At 34.9% G+C, this 22,691-nt stretch overlaps 1 protein-coding gene across 1 annotated transcript; it reads right to left on the bottom strand.

Annotated features, from left to right (window-relative positions):
* Positions 1-15,456: 15,456 nt before the first annotated feature.
* LOC140154327 (uncharacterized) lies at positions 15,457-19,391 on the bottom strand. The gene is made up of 3 exons (XM_072176899.1): positions 18,772-19,391; positions 18,366-18,536; positions 15,457-16,833 (listed from the first exon to the last, which is right to left on the bottom strand). Exons 1-3 carry the CDS (start codon positions 19,096-19,098, stop codon positions 16,678-16,680), a joined length of 654 nt encoding a protein of 217 aa, XP_072033000.1. The 5' UTR covers positions 19,099-19,391; the 3' UTR covers positions 15,457-16,677.
* Between the last annotated feature and the right edge of the window lie 3,300 nt (positions 19,392-22,691).

The following is a 22,691-nucleotide window of genomic DNA, read 5'->3' as shown; positions in this document are numbered from 1 at the left end:
AAACCTCTCTGTAACAATTTCAATTGGGTGCACAAATGTTGCCGAAAAACTTTTAAATAAATGTTGAGTCACATAAAGGTTGACTATTTTATAAACATTTTTACAAGTTGTCACAAAACATTTTTGCAAACAAATATTTTACAATAACAGTTGACAATAATTTAAACACTTATTTCTAATACATAAAGTTTCCTAATCTTTTAATAACTTTTGTAACATATTTTATGTTTGTTGGGTAAAAGGGACCATGCCAATTTATATTCCCTATTACAGAATACATGCATTGTGTTTGTAGAATGACTTAGCAGTCCACAGAATTATTGAAATATGCAAAGTCAGTTACCTGAAGATTTATATGAAAGTCTATTATTCTTTATTCTTAAAATATCCATACTTGACTCCCCCATTGAGTGCTTTAAAAAAAACTGAACAAATACAAGTCAATAAATTGTTTGCCATTATATTACTTGATTTGACTACTTCTTAAAATTCATATAAGGTCCTTCACAATTTAATTCTTAGTTTACTTTTAAGATTTTAAAAAAGGCACAAGGTAACTTTTAAAAATCAATAACCATGAGGAAATTTCATCAACAACAAGGGGTTTTCCCCATATTACCCTCTCCTCATTAAACCAACAAATCATTGAAAATTCTATCATTATCATTTGGGCACAAATTGCCAAATATTCAGCAAATTTCAGATCCCCCCCAAAAAAATTCCCTACGTGAAAAAACAGCAACTTTGCACATTTAATTAAAGCAATGTGTGATTTGCTCACAAGGATGCCCTCAAAATTCTACTTTTTTTTCTAAATACTTCGGTCGAATTTTAATTTTGTTATTCTTTGCCAGAACTTATTACATACTATTAGTAACAACTATCAAGGAGATTCACTGATCATTTTAAACCAAAATAATGAGGTAAAATGAAAGAAAACCACTTAGCCGCTTATCTGAATTGGATTTCTGGTTTTATTATAAAAAAAAAAACCTCGAAATATATTACTAAAGCACTTTAGGCATAGTCTTTCATATGTAATATTAGAACATCTTTGGGCATTACAAACGTGTAAAAAGTAGAAATTCAAGACAAAATAAGGGCGTTACTACGGAGCAAATCACATATTATAGCCTGAAGTGGTGAAGTGGGTTTCTTTCATTTTACCTCATGTTTTCAGATAAAAATGATCAAAAAACCTCCTTCACAGTTGTAACTAATATTATGTAATAATATTTTGGCAAAGAATAACAAAATTAACATTAACCAAAATCATACGTTATGGCTTTAAAGGAATCTGTATTTCTACATAAAAGCAGCAAATAATTGTGCTAGGCATTACATGTATGCAATAATGGCAATAAACATGGTAAACCTTAACACCTACATTACCTTTAAGCACTGTCAATGTCAGGATTTAAGGTGCCACTTGAGGTGCCAGCGTAAAAGTGGGTTGCCAAATCACTTGTGAAAAGATGTCCAAGGGTTTTAAAAGTAAAACCACAAAGTAATGTAAGATAAATTACATGTTCTCCACATAACTTGCAAATACAAATTTGATAGTCAGATATAAGTAAGGGTGCATCAGGAATGACAGGACATGTGATGATTCCATTGGAATAGTGGCGGGTAACACACTGCGTATGCCCAATCTTTTATACTTCTTTTTCATTAGCAACTTCAATATATCGATAATCAATATCATTGATAGTCGGTGTATTATCTATTTTCAATATTATTATAATCAATTTATTCACAGTGCTTATATAAAGTGCCACAAAAAGTCTCAGATTAAAAAAAAGAGTCAATTAAATGTGAATAAAGATAAAGATAAATGTGTAAATATAAATAAATCAAATTTCAAACAAACTTTACTGCCAGGAACCAAGTGAAACAAACATCACTAAGAGAGATTAGACATTCGAACCCTATTTTACAATCAACCCTGTCACACAGACAACAAAATATGATAATAGTTATTTTAAAGCTTTGTTGTTTTAAGCTTAATTGGAGTTTCTTTGCAAAATTGATTAATACTGAACGGGAAAAAAAAAGAAGAAGCAAGGTACACCAACTTGATGTGGGGAAACAAGTAAAATGCAGACTAGACAGTATGCAGGGGGACAAAAACAGCAAACGTAGGCAGAAGAAGTAGGCAAAGTTCGATAGCCAAAAATTACCAGTTCCAAGGCCCACAGAAGTAAGTGCTGAACCTGCAAAAACAACAAGGATCAATGGTAATACAAAACTGCACTAGAAATCACTGTGCATATAAACAGACACGCTAAACCAAACATCCAGAGTAGGCACAAAACAGGCAAAGTTCGATGGCCAAAAATTGCCAATTCCAGAGCCCACAAAAGTGTCAGGAAAACAGTACACTGGAAGTGATGAAAATCACTGTGTACATAGCAGTCAAACACTATACAGACAAAAAATACTGAACCTTACTTGCCACCAACAGAACACTTCTAAGTAATACCTTTTACAGAAAAACATTCACAGCACGGTTTTAATATAAAGATCATTTCCAGAGGGCTGTGAAAATCAGGATTTAGTAGAGATACATCCACTTACTTATTTACGACTATGCTTGTCAGTGCAATATCGTGGGATTTCATAGACAGTCATTATAGCGGGCAGACAGATTGGATTGACTTACCATTATTTTGCCCTCATTTTAACAGAAAATGAAGATTTGCAAAATTAAGCAATTCCCACGGCAATTCTAAGCTCTTAGCAATGGCTTCAGATTTTTAAGAGATTGGCTTGGTTGAAAACAATTCAGCTCAATTTGTATGCACTAGATGATGCATGAAGAATAATTACCTTGGGCTTACTTGCATCATGAAGCTAGCAACAAAAAAATATACTTATTCAGTGTCATCACCTAGCTATGTCCATAAGCTATGGTTGCATACATTACCCCTGCAGATTTAAAAACAAAACTGGTGTCATCCACAGTTGAGTTGAAAAACCCTCATAATTTAGACCATCAGGCTTTTGGTCAGGCCAACATGAATACTGCTCTTTCAGCAAATTTACCTCAAGAATGAACTGATTTGAACTTGTAATAAAACTTTTATTGTGTAAAAAGAAAGGTCCAAACTTTGATGCTTTGAAGGCTGAAGCTTTTGATCTCTTAAAAGTAATTAAACTATTCAGAACAATGCCATATAATTAATTAACATTTTCTTCTATGCAAGTCGAATTGAAACACTGTATGGGACGTTTCAAGAGCTGAGGTCTGTTCTTTTCATCAGCCAAATGATGCACTCATCTGCTTAAGTTGTTGCTAGTTGACACGAACTTCCTATTGGTATTGATTGAAGTAACACTCTCATCACCAGAGATCAATAATATATCATAAAGGTGGCTTAATGTGAATGTGCCATCAACTTCGTTCATAGATTGGGTGCCCACCTCCGTATTGGGTGCCTCCAGATCCAAATTTATCTGAGAAATAGTTGTAGTATTTCGCTCGCACCGCGAGCGGCTTTCCGCGAAGTGTTAAACAGGTGCAGGCCCTGGTGGGGCCCAGGGGCAGAGCCCCCGGACGCTCCTGGTTTTTGGCAAATTAGAAGCTAAAAAATCATTGTGTCAGAGTACAAATTGCCCTTTCTCTTCTTCTCTCTTTTTCTTTCCTTTTCTCTTCTTCCTTTCCCTTTCCTTCTCCCTTCCCCTTTCTCTTCTTCCGCTTTTTTTTCTTCTTCTCCCTTCCCTCTTTTCTCTCCTTCCCCTCTTTCCCCTTCCCTATTTTTTGCTCTTCTTCCCATTTTTTTGTGTGTGTGTGTCCGGAGGGAAGCTTGCTCCTCCCCAACTGGTTATGCCACTGTTTTTGGTACTTTTGCTGGTTATCTACCAGGACGGGGACTATCATGGATGCCTACTAGATTCATAGTTCTAGGCACACTTCAATGGGAATTGCATTTTGATACCTTTATCTGCTGATAAGGAGGGAATATCGATAGAGTCATATATCTAAGCAGAATCCTATGGCGATTACAGTTTGCTATCTTTATTTCTTATCTACCAGGAAGGGGGAATTATTGGATGCTTTCTAGACTCAAAGTTCCATGCATAATCCAATGTGAATTACATTAAATACCTTTACTGGTTATCTACCGCGAAGGGGGCCTATTAGTTGCTTCCAATTTCTAGGTATAATCCAATGGGGATTACATTTTGGTACTTTTGCTGGTTATCTACCAGGAAGGGGAACTATTGGTTGCTCGCTAGATTCACAATTCTAGGCATATATTTCTAGGCAGAATCTTATGGGGATTAAATCATTGCTTATCTAACAGGAATTAGGGAGAACTATTGGATTATAAACTGGTTATCTACCGAAAAGTGTGGCTATTCGTTGTTTAGAGTCATATTTCTAGGCAGAATCCAATCGGGATTACATTTTGGTACCTTTGCTGGTTATCTACCAGGAAGGAAAGGGGGGACTATTGGTTGCTCACTAGACTATAAATCTTGGCATATCACGCAATGTGAATTGCATTGTGATACCTTAACTGGTTATCTACCGAAAAGTGTGGCTATTGGTTGTTTAGAGTCATATTTCTAGGCAGAATCCAATCGGGATTACATTTTGGTACCTTTGCTGGTTATCTACCAGGAAGGAAAGGGGGGACTATTGGTTGCTCACTAGACTATAAATCTTGGCATATCACGCAATGTGAATTGCATTGTGATACCTTAAGGGATCTAAAATGAGCGTTTATTGCGTTTCGACAGTATTTTTGTGGGACATGAGAGCACCTCAGACCTATCGAATTGCATTCTGAATACGAAGCATGTCTTTCTGATATCAAATAATTTTCATTTTTGAAAATTACAATATAATACAAATTTTATGACAAATTATAAAAATTTGATATTTTTCAAATTTTTGATAAATAACAGTCTTCGAAGTAAATTATATAAATCTAATGATATATTCTTAAAGTGTATGTAGCAGGAAGGAAAAGCCGACAGTCAATTGAAAATTTTGACCTTTCATATTGAAGATATGGATTCTTTCCCAAAAAGACCTAATTTTTTTTTTGGTGTTTTGGGAAAAAAAATCCATATCTTCAATACGAAAGGTCAAAATTTTCAATTGATCGTCGGCTTTTCATCCCACCTACATACACTTTAATAAGTATAAATCATCAGATTTATAAAGTTTATTTCAAGTACTGTTAAATATTAAAAATATCAATTTTTAATGATTTGCCATAAAATGTGTATTAAATTGCGAATTTCAAAAAAATCAAAATTATTTGATATCAGAATGACATTCTTCGTATTCAAAATGCAATTCGATATGTCTGATGTGCTCTAATGTCCCAAAATAAATACTGTCCAAACGTTCATACCCCAGCCCTTAACTGGTTATCTACCGAAAAGGAAGAACTACTGGATGCTCACTATACTTTGTTTGAAAAGCTCGTAATAGACGGGAAATGTTAGGCGTTTACCATTACGCTCAAAATTAGATCCACATTAAAGTATTACTAGTTGACCTGTCCGGTCTTTATTTTTGTGTTAAAGAAAACAGACAAAGTGTAAGACTTGCATTAATAATTCGTGATACTTCTGGAGAAATATGATAAGAAAATTCTCAAAATATTAATCCGCGATGTTATAAGGCCCGCCGATTACGAACTGATCAAAGTATATAGACTCACAATTCTTGGCATAATACAATGCGAATTACATTGTGATACCTTTTACTGGTTATCTACCGAAAAGTGGCACTATTGGTTGCTTACTAGAGTCATATTTCTAGCCAGAATCCTATCAGGATTCCATTTTGGTACCTTTACCGATTATTTACCATGAAAGGGGACTGTTTTGATGCTCACTAAAGTCAATTTGTAGGCGTATATGGTATTATGCAAAATTACGTTGAATTACAGTTGAAAATGTTTAAAACATCAAGGTAAGCAAATGAATTATGCAAAAAATACTCTTACTCATGCTCCAAATAATTTTGGTTGTTATGTCCTCTTTTCTGTCTGAGGAGAGTAGATAGGCATCAATAATAATTGCTCTCTTTTTTTTTCTTCCTTTCATATTCAATAGAAATGAAGCAATTGGAAAACGATTATTACTCCAGGGATGGGTTCTATACCGGGGTTCTATATGACGATCTGTCGTCAGCAATAAGTATCATGATTGACGCCCAGTAACATTTATAGTACATTGCCATCCAAGAAAATACTAATGTAGCTTCAAGAAAAACGTCTGCATAGGTGTGTGTCAATGCCTTTAGCTGAAGTATCCAGTTTTCCTAACATGAACAAACATGTTATCTCTCGCCCGCTCTAATACCTCAATACATGTTAGTGTTTTTCTGTTGTAATATTCTCTCATGTAACAAAATAGGTTGTTCAAATTTCGTCTTGCGGTCATGTCAATAAATTATTCATCGTATCGCTCTGGAAATTTCAGCAAAAAATACAGTTTGTCTTTATGTCATTTTTTCCACACAGAACTAAAAGGATCCTGAAACAAATCAAACACTATACTCATAAGTACGTCTGTATCTTTCTTGGGCAATGATCTATGAACATGATACATGTCCAATAAAAGAAAGAATGGGCGCGCACTTTATGAAAATGATTGTTACCCATCAGGTTTGATGTTATTGAAAAACCTGCTTCTTTCAAAGGCAACGTTTTTACTGCAGAGGACATATTATTTGGACGTAAAGGATAATGTGGTTATTTCTATTCTTTTACGCAAAAATAGTTTGATTTAAAGTGCAAATGTCACTTATTTTCCCAATTATTTTCAGTTGTTTATATCAATGTCAAGCAAGTTAGGTGGATCCTATTTTTCATTTCGATGTGGCAATGTTCTTCTCAATGATTGAATATTTAATCTCAAGCGGGTACTACAATCCTGTGGTAATTTAGATTATTTTTGCATTGTTCTCAAAAAATAATAACACACTGGTAACAAAGGTTATGTATATTATTGGGCAAGGAATCCAATTACTACACTCAGAAATTTCAGTCACTCAAGACAAGCGGTTCAGTATGATAGTAAATGAGGTACATCCTAGTGGTACCTTATTTCTTATCACAAATAACGAACTGCTTGTCTTGAGTCACTGAAATTCCAGTGTAGAAATTGGATTCCTTGCCCCTATAATATACATAACTTTTGTTACCGCTGTGTTATTAGTTTTGAGAAAATGCAAAAATATACAAAATTTATCGAGGAGTGTAGTACCCCTTAATTTGAATTAGTTTTGGATTAGTGTCATTTTAATCCAAAATTAATCCATTCAAAGATTTAAAAATCAATCTTATGGATTTTAATTTTTAAGATTTAAAATGGCAATCTAATTTAGGTTAGTTCAATTCTAATCTATTAGATTAGGAAATTTTAATCTTAGCTTGGATTGTCCCGTATCGCAATCGAATAGATTAACTTTTTCATCTTAGAAATTTAGAGAGTAGCCTGCTAGTGGTTAAGCCAAAAGCCATGTATTAAGACAAATTCTTATTCAATGGGTGCGTCTTGTAAAGAATTAGAGAATAAATGATAGATTTTGTCTTTTGCCTATCAATATCGTGTCATAATGGATGGGCTGGCCAATATTTTGAGTAGTGGATGCCGGCGCAGCCGGTATCCACTACGATAAAATATTGGCCAGCCCATCCATTATGACACGATATTGATAGGCAAAAGACAAAATCCTATCTTTATTCTCATTCTTATTCAGTTTTTAATATAATTTTTGCGAAAAAAACTGTACTTTTTCAGAAAAAATAAAGTTACTTTTGTGAGGACATCCCGCTGTTTTAAATGAACGAAACCATCACGATTACATCTAAGCCGCCGAATTGAATAAGAATTCACGTAATTTGATTGGTTTTCTGGTGTATAATATTAATATCTAACAATAGTTGATAGTGATATTAGTCAGGGCGCGCGCCGCCACGCAACGGCGGCACGATTGTTGCTCCTCAATGATCGCGCGATAATGCGTTCGCGTAAGACACGTGCGAGAACTAAGAACGCGATTCGGCGGCTTAGATGTTCGTGATGGTTTTGTTCATTTAAAACAACAGGATGTCCTCACAAAAGTAACTTTATGTTTTTCTGAAAAAGGCAGTTTTTCTAGCAAAATTACATTAAAACTGAATAAGAATGAGAATAAAGATAGGATTTTGTCTTTTGCCTATCAATATCGTGTCATAATGGATGGACTGGCCAATATTTTTATCGTAGTGGATACCGGCTACGCCGGCATCCACTACTCAAAATATTGGCCAGCCCATCCATTATGACACGATATTGATAGGCAAAAGACAAAATCCTATCATTTATTCTCTAAGTAACACATTTTACAGAAATCTATAGTCATTCAGTACTCTATATAAGGGTATTGTTGGTCCAAACAGCCAAAAATTGATCTTCATTATCTAAATCAACATATTATTGAAAGATAGCACTTTGATGTTTTGCAAAAGTTCATTTTACGAATCATACACTTTGAAAACTTGCTTCATTTATTGCTGTTAATTAGAGAATAAATGATAGGATTTTGTCTTTTGCCTATCCAATATCGTGTCATAATGGATGGGCTGGCCAATATTTTGAGCCGGTATCCACTACGATAAAAATATTGGCCAGCCTATCCATTATGACACGATATACTGGTTATCTACCAGGAAGGAAGAACTACTGGATGCTCACTATACTTTGTTTGAAAAGCTCGTAATAGACGGGAAATGTTAGGCGTTTACCATTACGCTCAAAATTAGATCCACGTTAAAGTATTACTAGTTGACCTGTCTTTATTTTTGTGTTAAAGAAAACAGACAAAGTGTAGGACTTGCATTAATAATTCGTGATACTTCTGGAGAAATATGATAAGAAAATTCTCAAAATATTAATCCGCGATGTTATAAGGCCCGCCGATTACGAGCTGATCAAAGTATATAGACTCACAATTCTTGGCATAATACAATGCGAATTACATTCTGATACCTTTTACTGGTTATCTACCGAAAAGTGGCACTATTGGTTGCTTACTAGAGTCATATTTCTAGCCAGAATCCTATCGGGATTCCATTTTGGTACCTTTACCGATTATTTACCACGAAAGGGGACTGTTTTGATGCTCACTAAAGTCAATTTGTAGGCGTATATGGTATTATGCAAAATTACAGTTGAAAATGTTTAAAACATCAAGGTAAGCAAAAGAATAATGAAAAAAATACTCTTACTCATGCTCCAAATAATTTTGGTTGTTATGTCCTCTTTTCTGTCTGAGGAGAGTAGATAGGCATCAATAATAATTGCTCTTTTTTTTCTTCCTTTCATATTCAAAAGAAATGAAGCAATTGGAAAACGATTATTACTCCAGGGATAGGCAGTATACGTTTGGTTTGGTAAAATGAAGAAATGATGTGTTAATGGGCTCTATATGACGATCTGTCGTCAGCAATAAGTATCATGATTGACGCCCAGGAACATTATAGTACATTGCCATCCAAGAAAATACTAATGTAGCTTCAAGACAAACGTCTGCATAGGTGTGTCAATGCCTTATAGCTGCGAAAGATGAAGTATCCAGTTTTCCTAACATGAACAAACATGTTATCTCTCGCCCGCTCTCATTGCATGTTAGTGTTTTTTCTGTTGTAATATTCTCTCATGTAACAAAATAGGTTGTTCAAATTTCGTCTTGCGGTCATGTCAATCAATTATTCATCAAAAAACAGTTTGTCTTATATGTCATTTTTTCCACACAGAACTAAAAGGATTCTGAAACAAATTAAACACTATAAGTACGTCTGTATCTTTCTTGGGCAATGATCTATGAACATGATACATGTCCAATAAAAGAAAGAATGGGCGCGCACTTTATGAAAATGATTGTTACCCATCAGGTTTTATGTTATTGAAAAACCTGCTTCTTTCAAAGGCAACGTTTTTACTGCAGAGGACATATTATTTGGGCGTAAAGGATAATGTGTTTATTTCTATTCTTTTACGCAAAAATAGTTTGATTTAAAGTGCAAATGCCACTTAGTTTCCCAATTATTTTCAGTTGTTTACATCAAGGTCAAGCAAGTTAGGTGGATCCTATTTTTCATTTCGATGTGGCAATGTTCTACTCAATGATGGAATATTTAATCTTAAGCGGGTACTACAATCCTGTGGTAAATTTGTGACTATTTTTGCATTGTTCCCAAAAAATAATAACACACTGGTAACATAAGTTATGTATATTATTGGGCAAGGAATCCAATTACTACACTCAGAAATTTCAGTGACTCAAGACAAGCGGTTCAGAATATATGATAGTAAATAAGGTACATCCTAGTGGTACCTTATTTCTTATCATAAATAACGAACTGCTTGTCTTGAGTCACTGAAATTCCAGTGTAGTAATTGGATTCCTTGCCCCTATAATATACATAACTTTTGTTACCGCTGTGTTTATTAGTTTTTGAGAAAAAATGCAAAAATAGACACAATTTTATCGAGGGGTGTAGTACCCCCTTAATTTGAATTAGTTTTGGATTAGTGTCTATTTTAATCCAAGATTAATCCATTCAAAGATTAAAAAATCAATCTTATGGATCTATAAGATTTAAAATGGTAATCTAATTTAGGTTAGTTCAATTCTAATCGATTAGATTAGGAAATTTTAATCTAATCTAGGATTGTCCCGTATCGAAATCGAATAGATTAACTTTTTAATCTTAGAAATTTAGAGAGTAGCCTGCTAGTGGTTAAGCCAAAAGCCATGTATTAGAGACAAAATAACACATTTTACAGAAATCTATAGTCATTCAGTACTCTACATAAGGGTATTGTTGGTCGAAACAGCCAAACAATTGGTTTTCATTATCTAAATCAATATATTAGTGAAAAATAACACTTTGATGTTTTGCAAAAGTTCATTCTACAAATCATATACTTTGAAAACTTGCTTGATTTATTGTTGTGAGTTGTGTGCGTTTTACAAAATTGTTGTTTCAGCCCTCTTTACAATATAACTCAAGAACCACAGGACCTACAAAACGATATCTGTGATATTTGAATTCTTCTACACACTCGCTATGAAATGATCAATGCAATTTTGCTCACTACCATTCACAAGATGCTGTGAACTACCAAATCGCAAGTTTAAAATAGTTGCCTTAAGTAGAGAAATTAGATACATGGGGCTTCAACATTGCCAATATTGCTGTTTTCCTCTTTTCTTGCCATTTACCTATTAAATGATCGCCAAAGTATAGCATTATCAGGGGCGTAGCAAAAAGCGGGGACAGTGTGGACGAAGTCCATGGGCCCCGAGGGTCCAGGGGCCCCAAACAATAGAAAAAATGAAATAAGCGCTCATTAAGGAGACGCTAAAAGGCAGGGCCGAATTTACCTTGGCCAGGCCAAAATTTGGATGGCCCGATTCACCGTGATGATGTACTCAAGAGGCAATGTTGGTTTACAATTTGGGGTGGGGCTACTATAAGATCGACAGTGGTGGCAGAAGCATTGCAAATTAGAGGGAGATAAGCATATTTTTTGCGCAAAATAAATTGTCAATTTCAGACCATTTTAGCCAAAAATGAAGGTGAATTTTTGCTATGTGAAGGGCTAGTATGATATGCGCGAAGTACGCAAAATTGTGCAATTTTAACATATTTTGGTCCAAAACATGGTGTTGTTGGGCTAAGAGGAACATGCACAGGGCAATTTTGGGGCCCCTCTGACCCAATGGTAAATCCGGCCCTGCTAAAAGGGGCCCGTACTATTTCTTGTCAATGGGCCCCTGATGCTCTTACTACGCCCCTGCGCATTATGTTAGAAAACGCACCGGGAGTGGCGTGTACTCCCCTTTTTTAAATCTCTGTTTATATTGTACATGTATAATGTTAGCTGTAATCATGATAATTTAAATCATTTTGTTAGTTGCATCAAGCTGCCATAGCTCTGCAAATAGTAAGTATTGTGACTGTTGTTTTAAATCTACTACTGAATTGTTTTGATTTGTTTTAGCTTATTTCTCTATTGTGTAAAGTGCCTAGAGGCTTTTGCATTAGCGCTATATTAAGTTTGCCTTTATAATCATTATCATGATTATTAACAATGTTGGCACTAACCAAAGATTCGTTTAATTTCAAGACACTTTAATATTAATAATTCAAGAAGCTTCAAGGTAGCAAAATAAAGCAATAAATCAGGCAGGAAAACTACTATGATAAATTTTAATTTCTTTCAGTATCAACAAAACACAAGCTTTTGATTGATAACCTGTATAACAACACATTTACCATATTTTAACATGCTACACTTTTAACCCAAACATTTTATTAATTAAACGTATCTTGTAAAACAAATTTCATCACATTTATCATGTTTGCACATGTGACACTTTCAAAACCAAACGTTTCATTAATTAAATGTATCATGTCAAATTTTCATATGTAACATTCAGAAGAAACGTTTATAAAAGTGTGAATAGCACATTTCAAATTATGAAATATACATTTATTTATCAAAATATTTTCATCAAGTAGAGGCATTTTCCCCTTGGGGACAGGTGTTAGATGACATACAGAGACAATTTGAAATTAGATCTCATCTGTGAGTATCTTGTAGTAATATCCATTTTTCTCAAAAATTATAGCGCATTGAGGACAAGTAAGATATGTATATTATAGGGGCAAGGACTACAATTACTGCACTGGAAATTTTATTTCAGCACAGACAACAGTTATGGAGTAACAGTAAAAAATGAGGGAAAACCAATATTTGATCAATAAATCAATAACTACTTGCTTTGAGTTGCTGAATATGCAGTACAGAAGTTGTAGTCCTTGCCCCTATAATATACATATCTTACCAATGTGCTAAATGTGAGAAAAATGCAAAAATAGGCACAAAATTGGCCAGGGGTGTAGTGCCCCCTTAAGGGTGCACAATACCAATAAATTTCCCTATACTTTGTGTACAAAATGGCCTCTGTTCAAATGGCTATGAAGCGACTAAATTGTTTGAAGTAATATTTTTCTGAAAGACAAACAAACAAGCAAGTAAACAAACAAAAAATATTGGTGACCATTGAATTTTCGAACTACTGGACCGTGAAGACTAAGCTTTTTCATCCCATTTTCAGAATAGGGACACTTGTGATTTTACGTAGAAACTGGCGGCTTGAGAAATACATTAAAAATCTGGATAAAACCACTGAATTTTTCTCAATCTTGGCCAGATGCTTGGAATCAAGCCTACATTTAATACCTGACACAATTTTTTCACAAAATCTGCATAATTTCTTTGATTTTTAATATTGATTTATGATTGTGCAACCTTTTCCGAAATGTATAAACACTGCAGATCGGGACGGAAGGACTTTTGAGACATTATTTGGTGATGTGAAATCTTAAAAGAATCTGTTATTTCTACATAAAAGCAGCAAATAATTGTGCAAGTGTCGGTATAAAAGTGGGTTGTCAAATCACTCCTGAAAAGATGTCCAAGGGTTTTAAATCCACAAAATAACTCATGAAATGGAAGAAAAATCACATATTCTCCGAAATTTGCAAAACAAATTTGATAAGATAATCAGATATTAATAAGGGTGCATCAGGAATGGCGGGACATAAGATGATGCCATTGGAATAGCGGCAGGTACAATATATATCGATAATCAATATCATTGGATAAAGCAGTATACAGACTTTTTTATTATATCGTAAATATTGTATGTACAATATATACGTTATTTAATCTATTGCCATTCTATTTCCAGTAATGTTTAAGTTCTAACGAATGTTTGATGACGTAAAATCGATAATATATTTCTACTAGATATTACATGTAACATATTATCGATTTTACGTCATCAAACATTCGTTAGAACTTAAACATCACTGGAAATAGAATGGCAATAGATTAAATAATGTACATATTGTACATACAATATTGTACTTACAATACTCGGAGTCTGTGGAGCGCTTAATCGATGTATTATCTATTTTCATTTATTATCAATTAATCAACAGTGCTTAGTGCCACAAAAAATACCCTCAGATTAAAAAAAAAAAGATTCAATAAAATGTGATTAAAGATAAAAGATAAAGACTGATTAAATGTGTAAATAAAAATAAACACTACTCTAATAAGGGTAAACATATTTACATTTTCAAAGCTATGCTAAATAACAATGTTAACACAAAGCCTCAAAACTTCATTTAATTTTAATTCAAACAAACCTTACTACTAGGAACCAAGTGAATTATACATCACTAATAGAGAGATTAGACATTCGAACCCTATTTTACAATAACCCTGTCACACAGACAACAAAATTTGATTGTAGTTAGGTCAAAAAATGTTTGGTTGCCCTCAGCGACCGACCGAAAAAATTTGAAATCTTGGGTTGGGTTTTTTTTTCAATCACTTTTTTAGAAGAAACGTTCAATTTGAACAGTATCAAGGACACTTATTTTATTTATTAAATGCAAATTATGGAGGAATAATGAAGGAATAGCCCATGAAAAAAAGGATCGACCTACTGACCCTCCATATTTTTGTCTTGGAAGGGCAACCAAACAATTGTTTGGCCATATTTTAAAGCTTTGTTTTGAGCTTAAATGGAGATTTTTTTTTTAAATTGTTTCTTTGTAAAATTGATTAAAACTGAACCTTACTTGTTGAAGCCAAGAACAAAACAATTACCATTTACAGAAAAACTTACAACATTCACAGCACGGTTTTAATATAAAGATCATTTCCAGAGGGCTGAGAAAATCAGGATTTAGTAGAGATACATCCACTTACTTATTTACGACTGTGCTTGTCAGGGCAATACCGTGGGATTTCATAGATAGTCATTATAGAGGACCCAGACAGATTGGATTGACCTTCCGATTATTTTGCCCTCATTTGAACAGAAAATAAAGATTTGCAAAATTAAGCAATTCCCAAGACATTTCTAAGCTCCCAGCATGGCTTCAGATTTTTAAGAGATTGGCTTGGTTCAAAACAATTCTGCTTCATTTGTACACACTAGATGATGCATGAAGAATAATTACCTTGGGCTCGCTTGCATCATGAAGCTAGCAGCAAAATATACTTATTCAGAGTCATTATCTAGCTATGTCCATAAGCTATGGTTACATATGTTACCCCTACAGATTTAAAAACAAAACTGGTTTCATCCACAGTTGAGTTGAAAGACCCTCATAATTAGACCATCAGGGTTTTGGTCAGGCCAACATGAATACTGCTCTTTCAGCAAATTTACCTCAAGAATGAACTGATTTGAACTTGTAATCAAACTTTTATTGTGTAAAAAGAAAAGTCCAAACTTTGATGCTTTGAAGGCTGAAGCTTTTTTGATCTCTTAAAAGTAATTAAATTATTCAGAACAATGCCACATAGTTCAACATTTCTTCTATGCAAATCGAATTGAAACACTTACTGTATGGGACGTTTCAAGAGCTGAGGCCTGTTCTTTTCATCAGCCAGATGATGCACTCATCTGCTAGAGTTGTTGCTAGTTGACACGAACTTCCTATTGGTATTGATTGAAGTAACACTCTCATCACCAGAGATCAATATATCATAAAGTTGGCTTAATTTGGATCTGGAGGCTGGGCACCCAATCTAAGAACAGAGTTGATGGCACATTCAAATTAAGCCACCTTGGAGTGAATCATCTGGCTGATGAAAAGAACAGACCTTAGCTCTTGAAACGTCCCATACAGTAAGTGTTTCAATTTGACTTGCATAGAAGAAATGTTTAATTAATGGAATACTACAGTCCTGATGAACTTAATCAAGAACAATGCCATATGGCTGAGACATGTGCAAATGTGCCATTTATCAAACAAATGAAGGGCTTAATTGACTACATGCTTTCTAAGGTAAAAGTGCACAGGGTTGGATTCTAGATATTGGTTTAGGTGTGGATATTTATTCCTAGAATTACTCAGCGACCCAAATATGTATCAAATTGAAAGCAACATTTGTAAAACAAAAATGAAATATTTTGCTACAATGAAAATGAGCTCTCTTTCCTGATTTTAAGAGGAAAATTGGAAGTACTCCTCTAAACCAGTTTTCTATAAGTTTGTATACTCGTCTTTCCACTAAGAACCCCCTCCCACAGACATGGCTGCTTTAATGCAGCAAAAATGATTGTTAACTGCAGATCTTGCCATGTTAGAAGGATATAATTCAGTTTTATTGAATTGGTATTTTCAGGACGGCTTGGATAGCACCCAGGATAAGGGCCCTATAACAACATTTAGAGTTTCTGCCAGAGAAGAACAGCAGTTGTTTACATTTTGAGAGCATGCACAGCGTAAACATGGAAGTGGGGTTCTGATTGGCTGATTCAATCGTCTGACAATCATAACAACAGATGCGGTAATCTGATGGGCCAATTACGCATCAAAACGTTGGTTGGCGCAAACAAAGTTCCGGGAATGTCACTCATTAGCAGGCCGCTCGCATAAATCTGAGCAAGGGTCTGCTGTTCTTCTCTGAAACCGAGTGTAGTAAATCATTTGCTTGGTCTACCTTCATTTGTACACCCTGTGCTCTTATATTAATGAAGGTGATGTTAATGCATTATGCACATATTAATATATCCTAGCTGTATATCATAACTTGCATTTCCCTTGTACTTTATTCTTACTATATTTATTTAGTGACACTTGGATGGGAGGTGCTCTGCAATCTTGTAGGTGTAAAACCTGTCACAGGCCGGTTCACCTCAGGGTTTAATGGAATGGTCTCTTTCATAACTGCCTGAACTTCATCAATATTGTACGCCTTTCCATCAGACAATTTCAGTATCTGGAATTGGGAATAAATTATTTGTGTTAGCGATATGAACGGTCTAATTTCATTGATATTTACAGTGTCATAGCTGGGAGAAATGCTCACAGCATCTTTCATAGACATATATATCAATGTGTTACGAGTCGTACCTTTTACCCAAATTCACACGAATGCAAAACACAAATACACTGTTTGATTAAGCTAACAAAATCTAAGTCTTTAATTTAAAGTTAAATATGATTGGTACATATAACAACAATTGCATACACGATATAATCACACAATTGCAGTTTTAAATTATTCAGTACTTAGCCAGCAGTCTTCTTGTTGGTGATCATAAAGTTCTTGCATGAATGTTCTGGACGGCTGATGTATCCTTATTCACTTGTCCTGCGAAAATCAGCTAAGTCCATTGTACACTTGTGTTTATAAATATCCTTGTGAATAAAATCCTCACATGTTGCTTTCTCCAAATAGTTATTTCCTTGCGCTGCTTTCTCCAAACGCTTATCCCCTGGCGCTGCTTTCTCCAAACGCTTATCCCCTTGCGCTGCTTTATCCAAACGCTTATCTCCTTGCGCTGCTTTCTCCAAAATTGTGCTTCTTTCATCAATCACTCTTTCTCCAGGGAATAGGCTTCTTTAACACTGCTCCACTGTATTTGACAGATGTGTTATTTTAAAATACCAGACTCCAGCAAGTTGACAGAAGAACTTTAATCCTTTGATGAGGAGGTGCACATTTGCGTACTCATAAATATCCTTCGTTGCTGTATTAAAATAGCTCAATTATTGGCTATGTATACTGGTTAAAATGTACTTCTGTTTTGAAGCACGAAGACCAACACACACATGTGGAGTTTTACAATCTCCCATGACATTCTGCCATAATAAAGGCTATTGCAGCCTGTCAGATCTGTATCCAGATGATAATAATTGTAACATTTTTCATAAAGTCTGTGTCAATCCGCAGTAGACCCTATGTCTTACTTTGGTCCAGTTTCGTAGCTTTGAAATAACCATACTTCCAGCTTGTCGGTGAAAACATCTATCCATCTTCATCGCTCAGAGGCTGTTTTAAATAGCACTATAGGTAACTCATGATCTCCATGGCCACACTCAGCAATACTCCTTGAGTATCCTGATTTTAACTGGTTAACATTGCTCTCTTACATTTATTCACATTACAATATTGAAACATCAAGATTTTTAGGGGAATCTAAATGTATGGCTATATTTTGTTATGCTCATTGATCCATTCAATGACTCAAGTGTTCAGTAATATTAAATTTCTGAAGACGTCCAATAAGGCCAAAGGAGGCAATTTGGCAATTGAGTTATTATCATCGTAATTATCATCAACTTGCCCAGTAACAAAGTGTGCTGGTACTGAAATCCCTGCACCTCTAACAAATTTGGTTGCAAAGGTATAATGTCAATTATCTCATGTATTTCATAGTTTTTTGCTCCCTAATTAATGCTTGTATCTCAATTTCACCCTTGCTGCCTCTGGCCTGATTGGATCAGAATCCGTCACAAATGACTTACCTGGCCTTTGGAGAAGTTGAAACCATGAGCAAGTGGCACTGAGAGAGTAATCTTGCTTTTACCTCTGTTTTCTTTATCACATTGTTCAGGGCCTTCTATGAGGCTTACTTTCAAAACCTGGGTTGCAATGGGCTTGGCAATGCCTGCAGAGGTGGTTGTTGACGTCACTGGCTGTAGAGGTTAAAGATCAGATATTCATGTTAATTTGTGGTAAATAGGCTTGTGGAAAATATAACTAAATGTAAGTTTACATTAAAGCAATAATGTATGAATTCTGTCAAATTTTAATTTTGATATTCTTTGCCAAAAATTATTACATAATATTAGTAACAACTGTCAACCCTAGTGCACTTATGTTTGATTAAATTCAAAAGAACATGAAGTATGTGAAGTCAAATCAACATACCTTTGAAGGCAAATCATTGGTCAGATTGAGAGGCTGTGTGGCTGTCCCTTGGTTGCCTGCAGCACGCATTCCAAAGGCACCAGAGTTTCCAGATATTTGCCTCATAGTAGGAGTATATGCAGGTGGCACTTCAATGCTAATATGTGGCGTATAAGGAGGAGGATGTGGTTGTCTTGGTGACGAGGCAGCAAGTGGCGATACAGCAAAACGTGGAGACATCATTGAAGTAAAGAGAGATTCCGATGATTGGGTACTAAGAGGTGATGATGGTAAAAAGACTCCAGGAGATGAGATGAGATTTGGTGATGACCCTGGTATGGTGGTCATCTGTGGACTGTATTGGATGGGTGCAAACTCATTACTAGTAAAACCACCAGGGCTTTGTGCAGACGGGAGAGACTGTGTGTGTAGGATTGGTGGGGGTGGTGTATTAATGGACCCCAATGTAGGGTTAACATTGTGCAGAAGAGGTGATGTGGTCCAGTCTGGGACAGATGAAAGCTGCTGTGCACTGTTGTTAGTATGATGGCTTGGGTATGCTAGAATGGATAAGAAATGTGAATGAAGGGTGAAAGGATCAACATGCTAAGAGGAGGAATATGAAGGAGAGAATGAAATGAGTACAGGATGATGGTAACTATGAGAAAGAATGATATTTAACTGTAAACCTATTTTAAGATCACTTGCGACCTGCTCCTCAAAATGAGCATAAAGATACTAGGGCACTGTAAAAGATACCTAGTCCATTAACCATGGCAAAATTTAGTAGAAAACAAAAAATTCTGGAGAATATATTGATTTTTGAAGATTTCCAGGAGCAACTCTTACATGTTTGGTATGCTCATTTTGTGTGAGGGCATGTCACATTTTAATCAAAAAATCACAAACTTAAAAAAGTAACATTCGCTAACACCTGAAGATTGGTAGAGTTGGTGAATGGTGATGGACATGACGTGGAATCATTTGAATTGAAAGTGTTTTTGTTGGATAGATCAATAACCATAAAAAATCACTGACACATAAAAAGGTAATTGGAGTAAAATTGTAAAATCTAATGGAATTTAGAGCAGAGACACACAAGATTAGACCCTATTCACATTGTTCCACAAAGATTTGGTAATCTTTGTTAGTAAATATTATTAAGTTATGTACAATTTACTAAACGTAGATCGAACAGAGATATGATTCGATTAATATTAAACGGAAATTAACAAAGATTGCAAGAAGCGCGTATGTGCGATTCCCTAGCGACGAGGTACTCCAATCACAAATACATGGCCAGTAGGTCACTACGTTGAATTAAGAAAATACTTAATCAAAAAACATCTAGATCTTTGTCAAACAAATCAATTTCAATCTTCTTTGAACAAACAGCTCTGACTTTACATTGGGGAAATATGCTATCTAATATTTGATGAATTTTAATAGAATGAAGCAATCAGATGAAATTCAGCACAAATATGCTAGTACAAGTGGGTACGGCACCGTTCCAAAAGCCTTCAAAAAAGCAAGAAAAAACATGAATGAATAGATATATATAATCTGTCAAAATTCAAAATCATTTTTCACATTAAAATTTCGTTTTATCCTAATCAAAGGTCTTGTACTAACAGTTAGCTTTGCCTATTATTGTGACACAATCTGCTCCATGGGGGCCAACAGAGGCATTTTTGAAAATTGAGTTATTCTAATTATTACTTTATACAAACATTTGTCAAGCATATACTGAAAACACCAAAGTTCTAGCATACTTGGTTCTAAAATTCTGAAGTTTGTGATGTGTATTTTTCGTGTGTATTTTAATGTTTTTTACTCCATTTTTGCCTTTATCTCAATTTCAAATTTGCTGCCTTTGGTCCCCATGGACCAGATCGTGTCACATTGGACACATTTTTAAGCAATTTTCACAAAATTTGTGCACAATTTTTCTCCTCCGAAGGGGGTACCTCCCACAGGCTTCCCTCAGAATGGTCAATACAGTCATATTTGCCTAACAATATTCTTGAGTGCCCCCCCCCCTTGCAAAATCTGGATCTGTCCCCACCCACACATATTAAGTTTCAAATAAAAAATAAAAAATATATATATTATTGTGAAATCTAAAGTGTGCAGTCAGCAGTGTGTATTGAGAATTGAGACACTGTGCGTGCATTCACCTCGAACATTCACCTCGGTTAAAGGAAAGTTGAGTGGGTACTCCTAACCATCTCACTTTTTCCCATGTGTTAAACTTTCCATTAGCCATGTTATTATTATATTATTCTGAATATCATGGGAGAGACAAAATATCAGTTCAGGAAGTGCAACATTTTTCATTTTTATTAGTACACTGATTCCTTTGCTGATTCTGAATGTTGTAACTTTTTCTGTATATCATAACTAATACTTCGTTATAAACTGTTGGTTTGTACTACTTGTTTGTGGGAGAAGTTGGACAAATCAATAAGATGAGATGTTGATATGTAACATGTATTAGCCCCACAAGCAAGGGTGAGTTCATTGGACAAACTGTGATGTTCAGGGCAAGTGAATTTATTTGTTTCATTTCTGGAGCAACACAGAAAACACAGTTAACCTAGAAGTTGAGTTGGAGGGATATGAGCAAGCGGTGTTTGCACTCAAATATTGATACACTAAAGTGTATTGTTGGATACACTAAAGTGTATACTAAATACACTATCGTACATTGCAGTTTTTTAGTTAAATAGCTAAAACTGGAAAAATATGGCTCCTGCCATTCCAGTTTCCTCAATATTAAGCAAATAAACACAATTCTTGCTATATTGTACAGAATATAGAGTATAATGCATCCATCCATCCCCAAGGCAAATGAACCAATCCTACCCAACACAGTTTAAAAACACTGCCTATTGCATACACCATGAACATTATCAGTCATGATTTCGTACCACCAAATAGTATTATATGGTAGTGTGCCCTTTAATGCATTTTCAGACAAACTCATAGACACCAAAGTAAGCATTCAAATGAGCAAAAATTTGCATAATTTTTGCTAAATTTGGATTGGTCATGATTAGTAATATCAAATCCTGCAAGTGTACCACAGACAGGAGTGATCAAGTATTTAGGTAATTCGGGCAAATTTAGTACACATCTCTATGGGGATTTATTTGGTGGTGTGAGATTTTATGCTCAGCATATTTTTTTTCCAACCTCCTTTCCTGATTGGCTACCTGGCAGTGCTGCTAAGGAGGATGGGTGCCTCCCCCAGGAAATCATTTAAATTTTCTTAAAGCACTTTTCAGATTAGTTTGTGCCCCTCCCCTGAAATTTTACCTGCCAATGCACTCACAGGCAAAATATCTGGTGTTGCCACTGCTTGCTGTCTTTTTAGTAGGAGTGCTATTATAACATGGTTAAAACTGTAGTTTGCAGTTACTTAGTATACAAATTTTGTCCAGTTGTGACGGAACATAACACTCAGCAATGCTGACATTTAAATTAAGTTTATTTTATTTTTAGCCACATAGATATACTCAAATTTCAGAAAATATGAGCTTAATCTGATAACAATTTTCTTAAACAAAGCCTTGTACGACAAAAGTGTTAGGCAATTTGATATCGCTAAAACATGACTGAATTTGATTTCATATCCATAAGACTTTATCAGTAATTTTAAATGTTTTGGGGTTGAATGTCAAACAGTTTAAATTACTGAAGAACATGCAATTTTCTGTTATGGCATGAAAGCTTCTTACACTAGGATCCACGACATGCTCATCTATCAGGGCAAATTTCTTTAACCCCGATACATTTGTACATTCATTGAATGACCTTTGAAAATTTGGGTACTAAAACTCATACTCTGCAACTTGAGGTCAAATTTTGCACTATGATTGTTTAATTGAGGTTATTGAACTATGCCATTGGGATGAGGCTCTTGTGGTCCATAGTGTTAA

The sequence above is a fragment of the Amphiura filiformis genome, chromosome 6 (assembly GCF_039555335.1).
Source record: "Amphiura filiformis chromosome 6, Afil_fr2py, whole genome shotgun sequence".
NCBI lineage: Eukaryota > Metazoa > Echinodermata > Ophiuroidea > Amphilepidida > Amphiuridae > Amphiura > Amphiura filiformis.
This window is presented reverse-complemented; position numbering and strand designations above follow the sequence as displayed.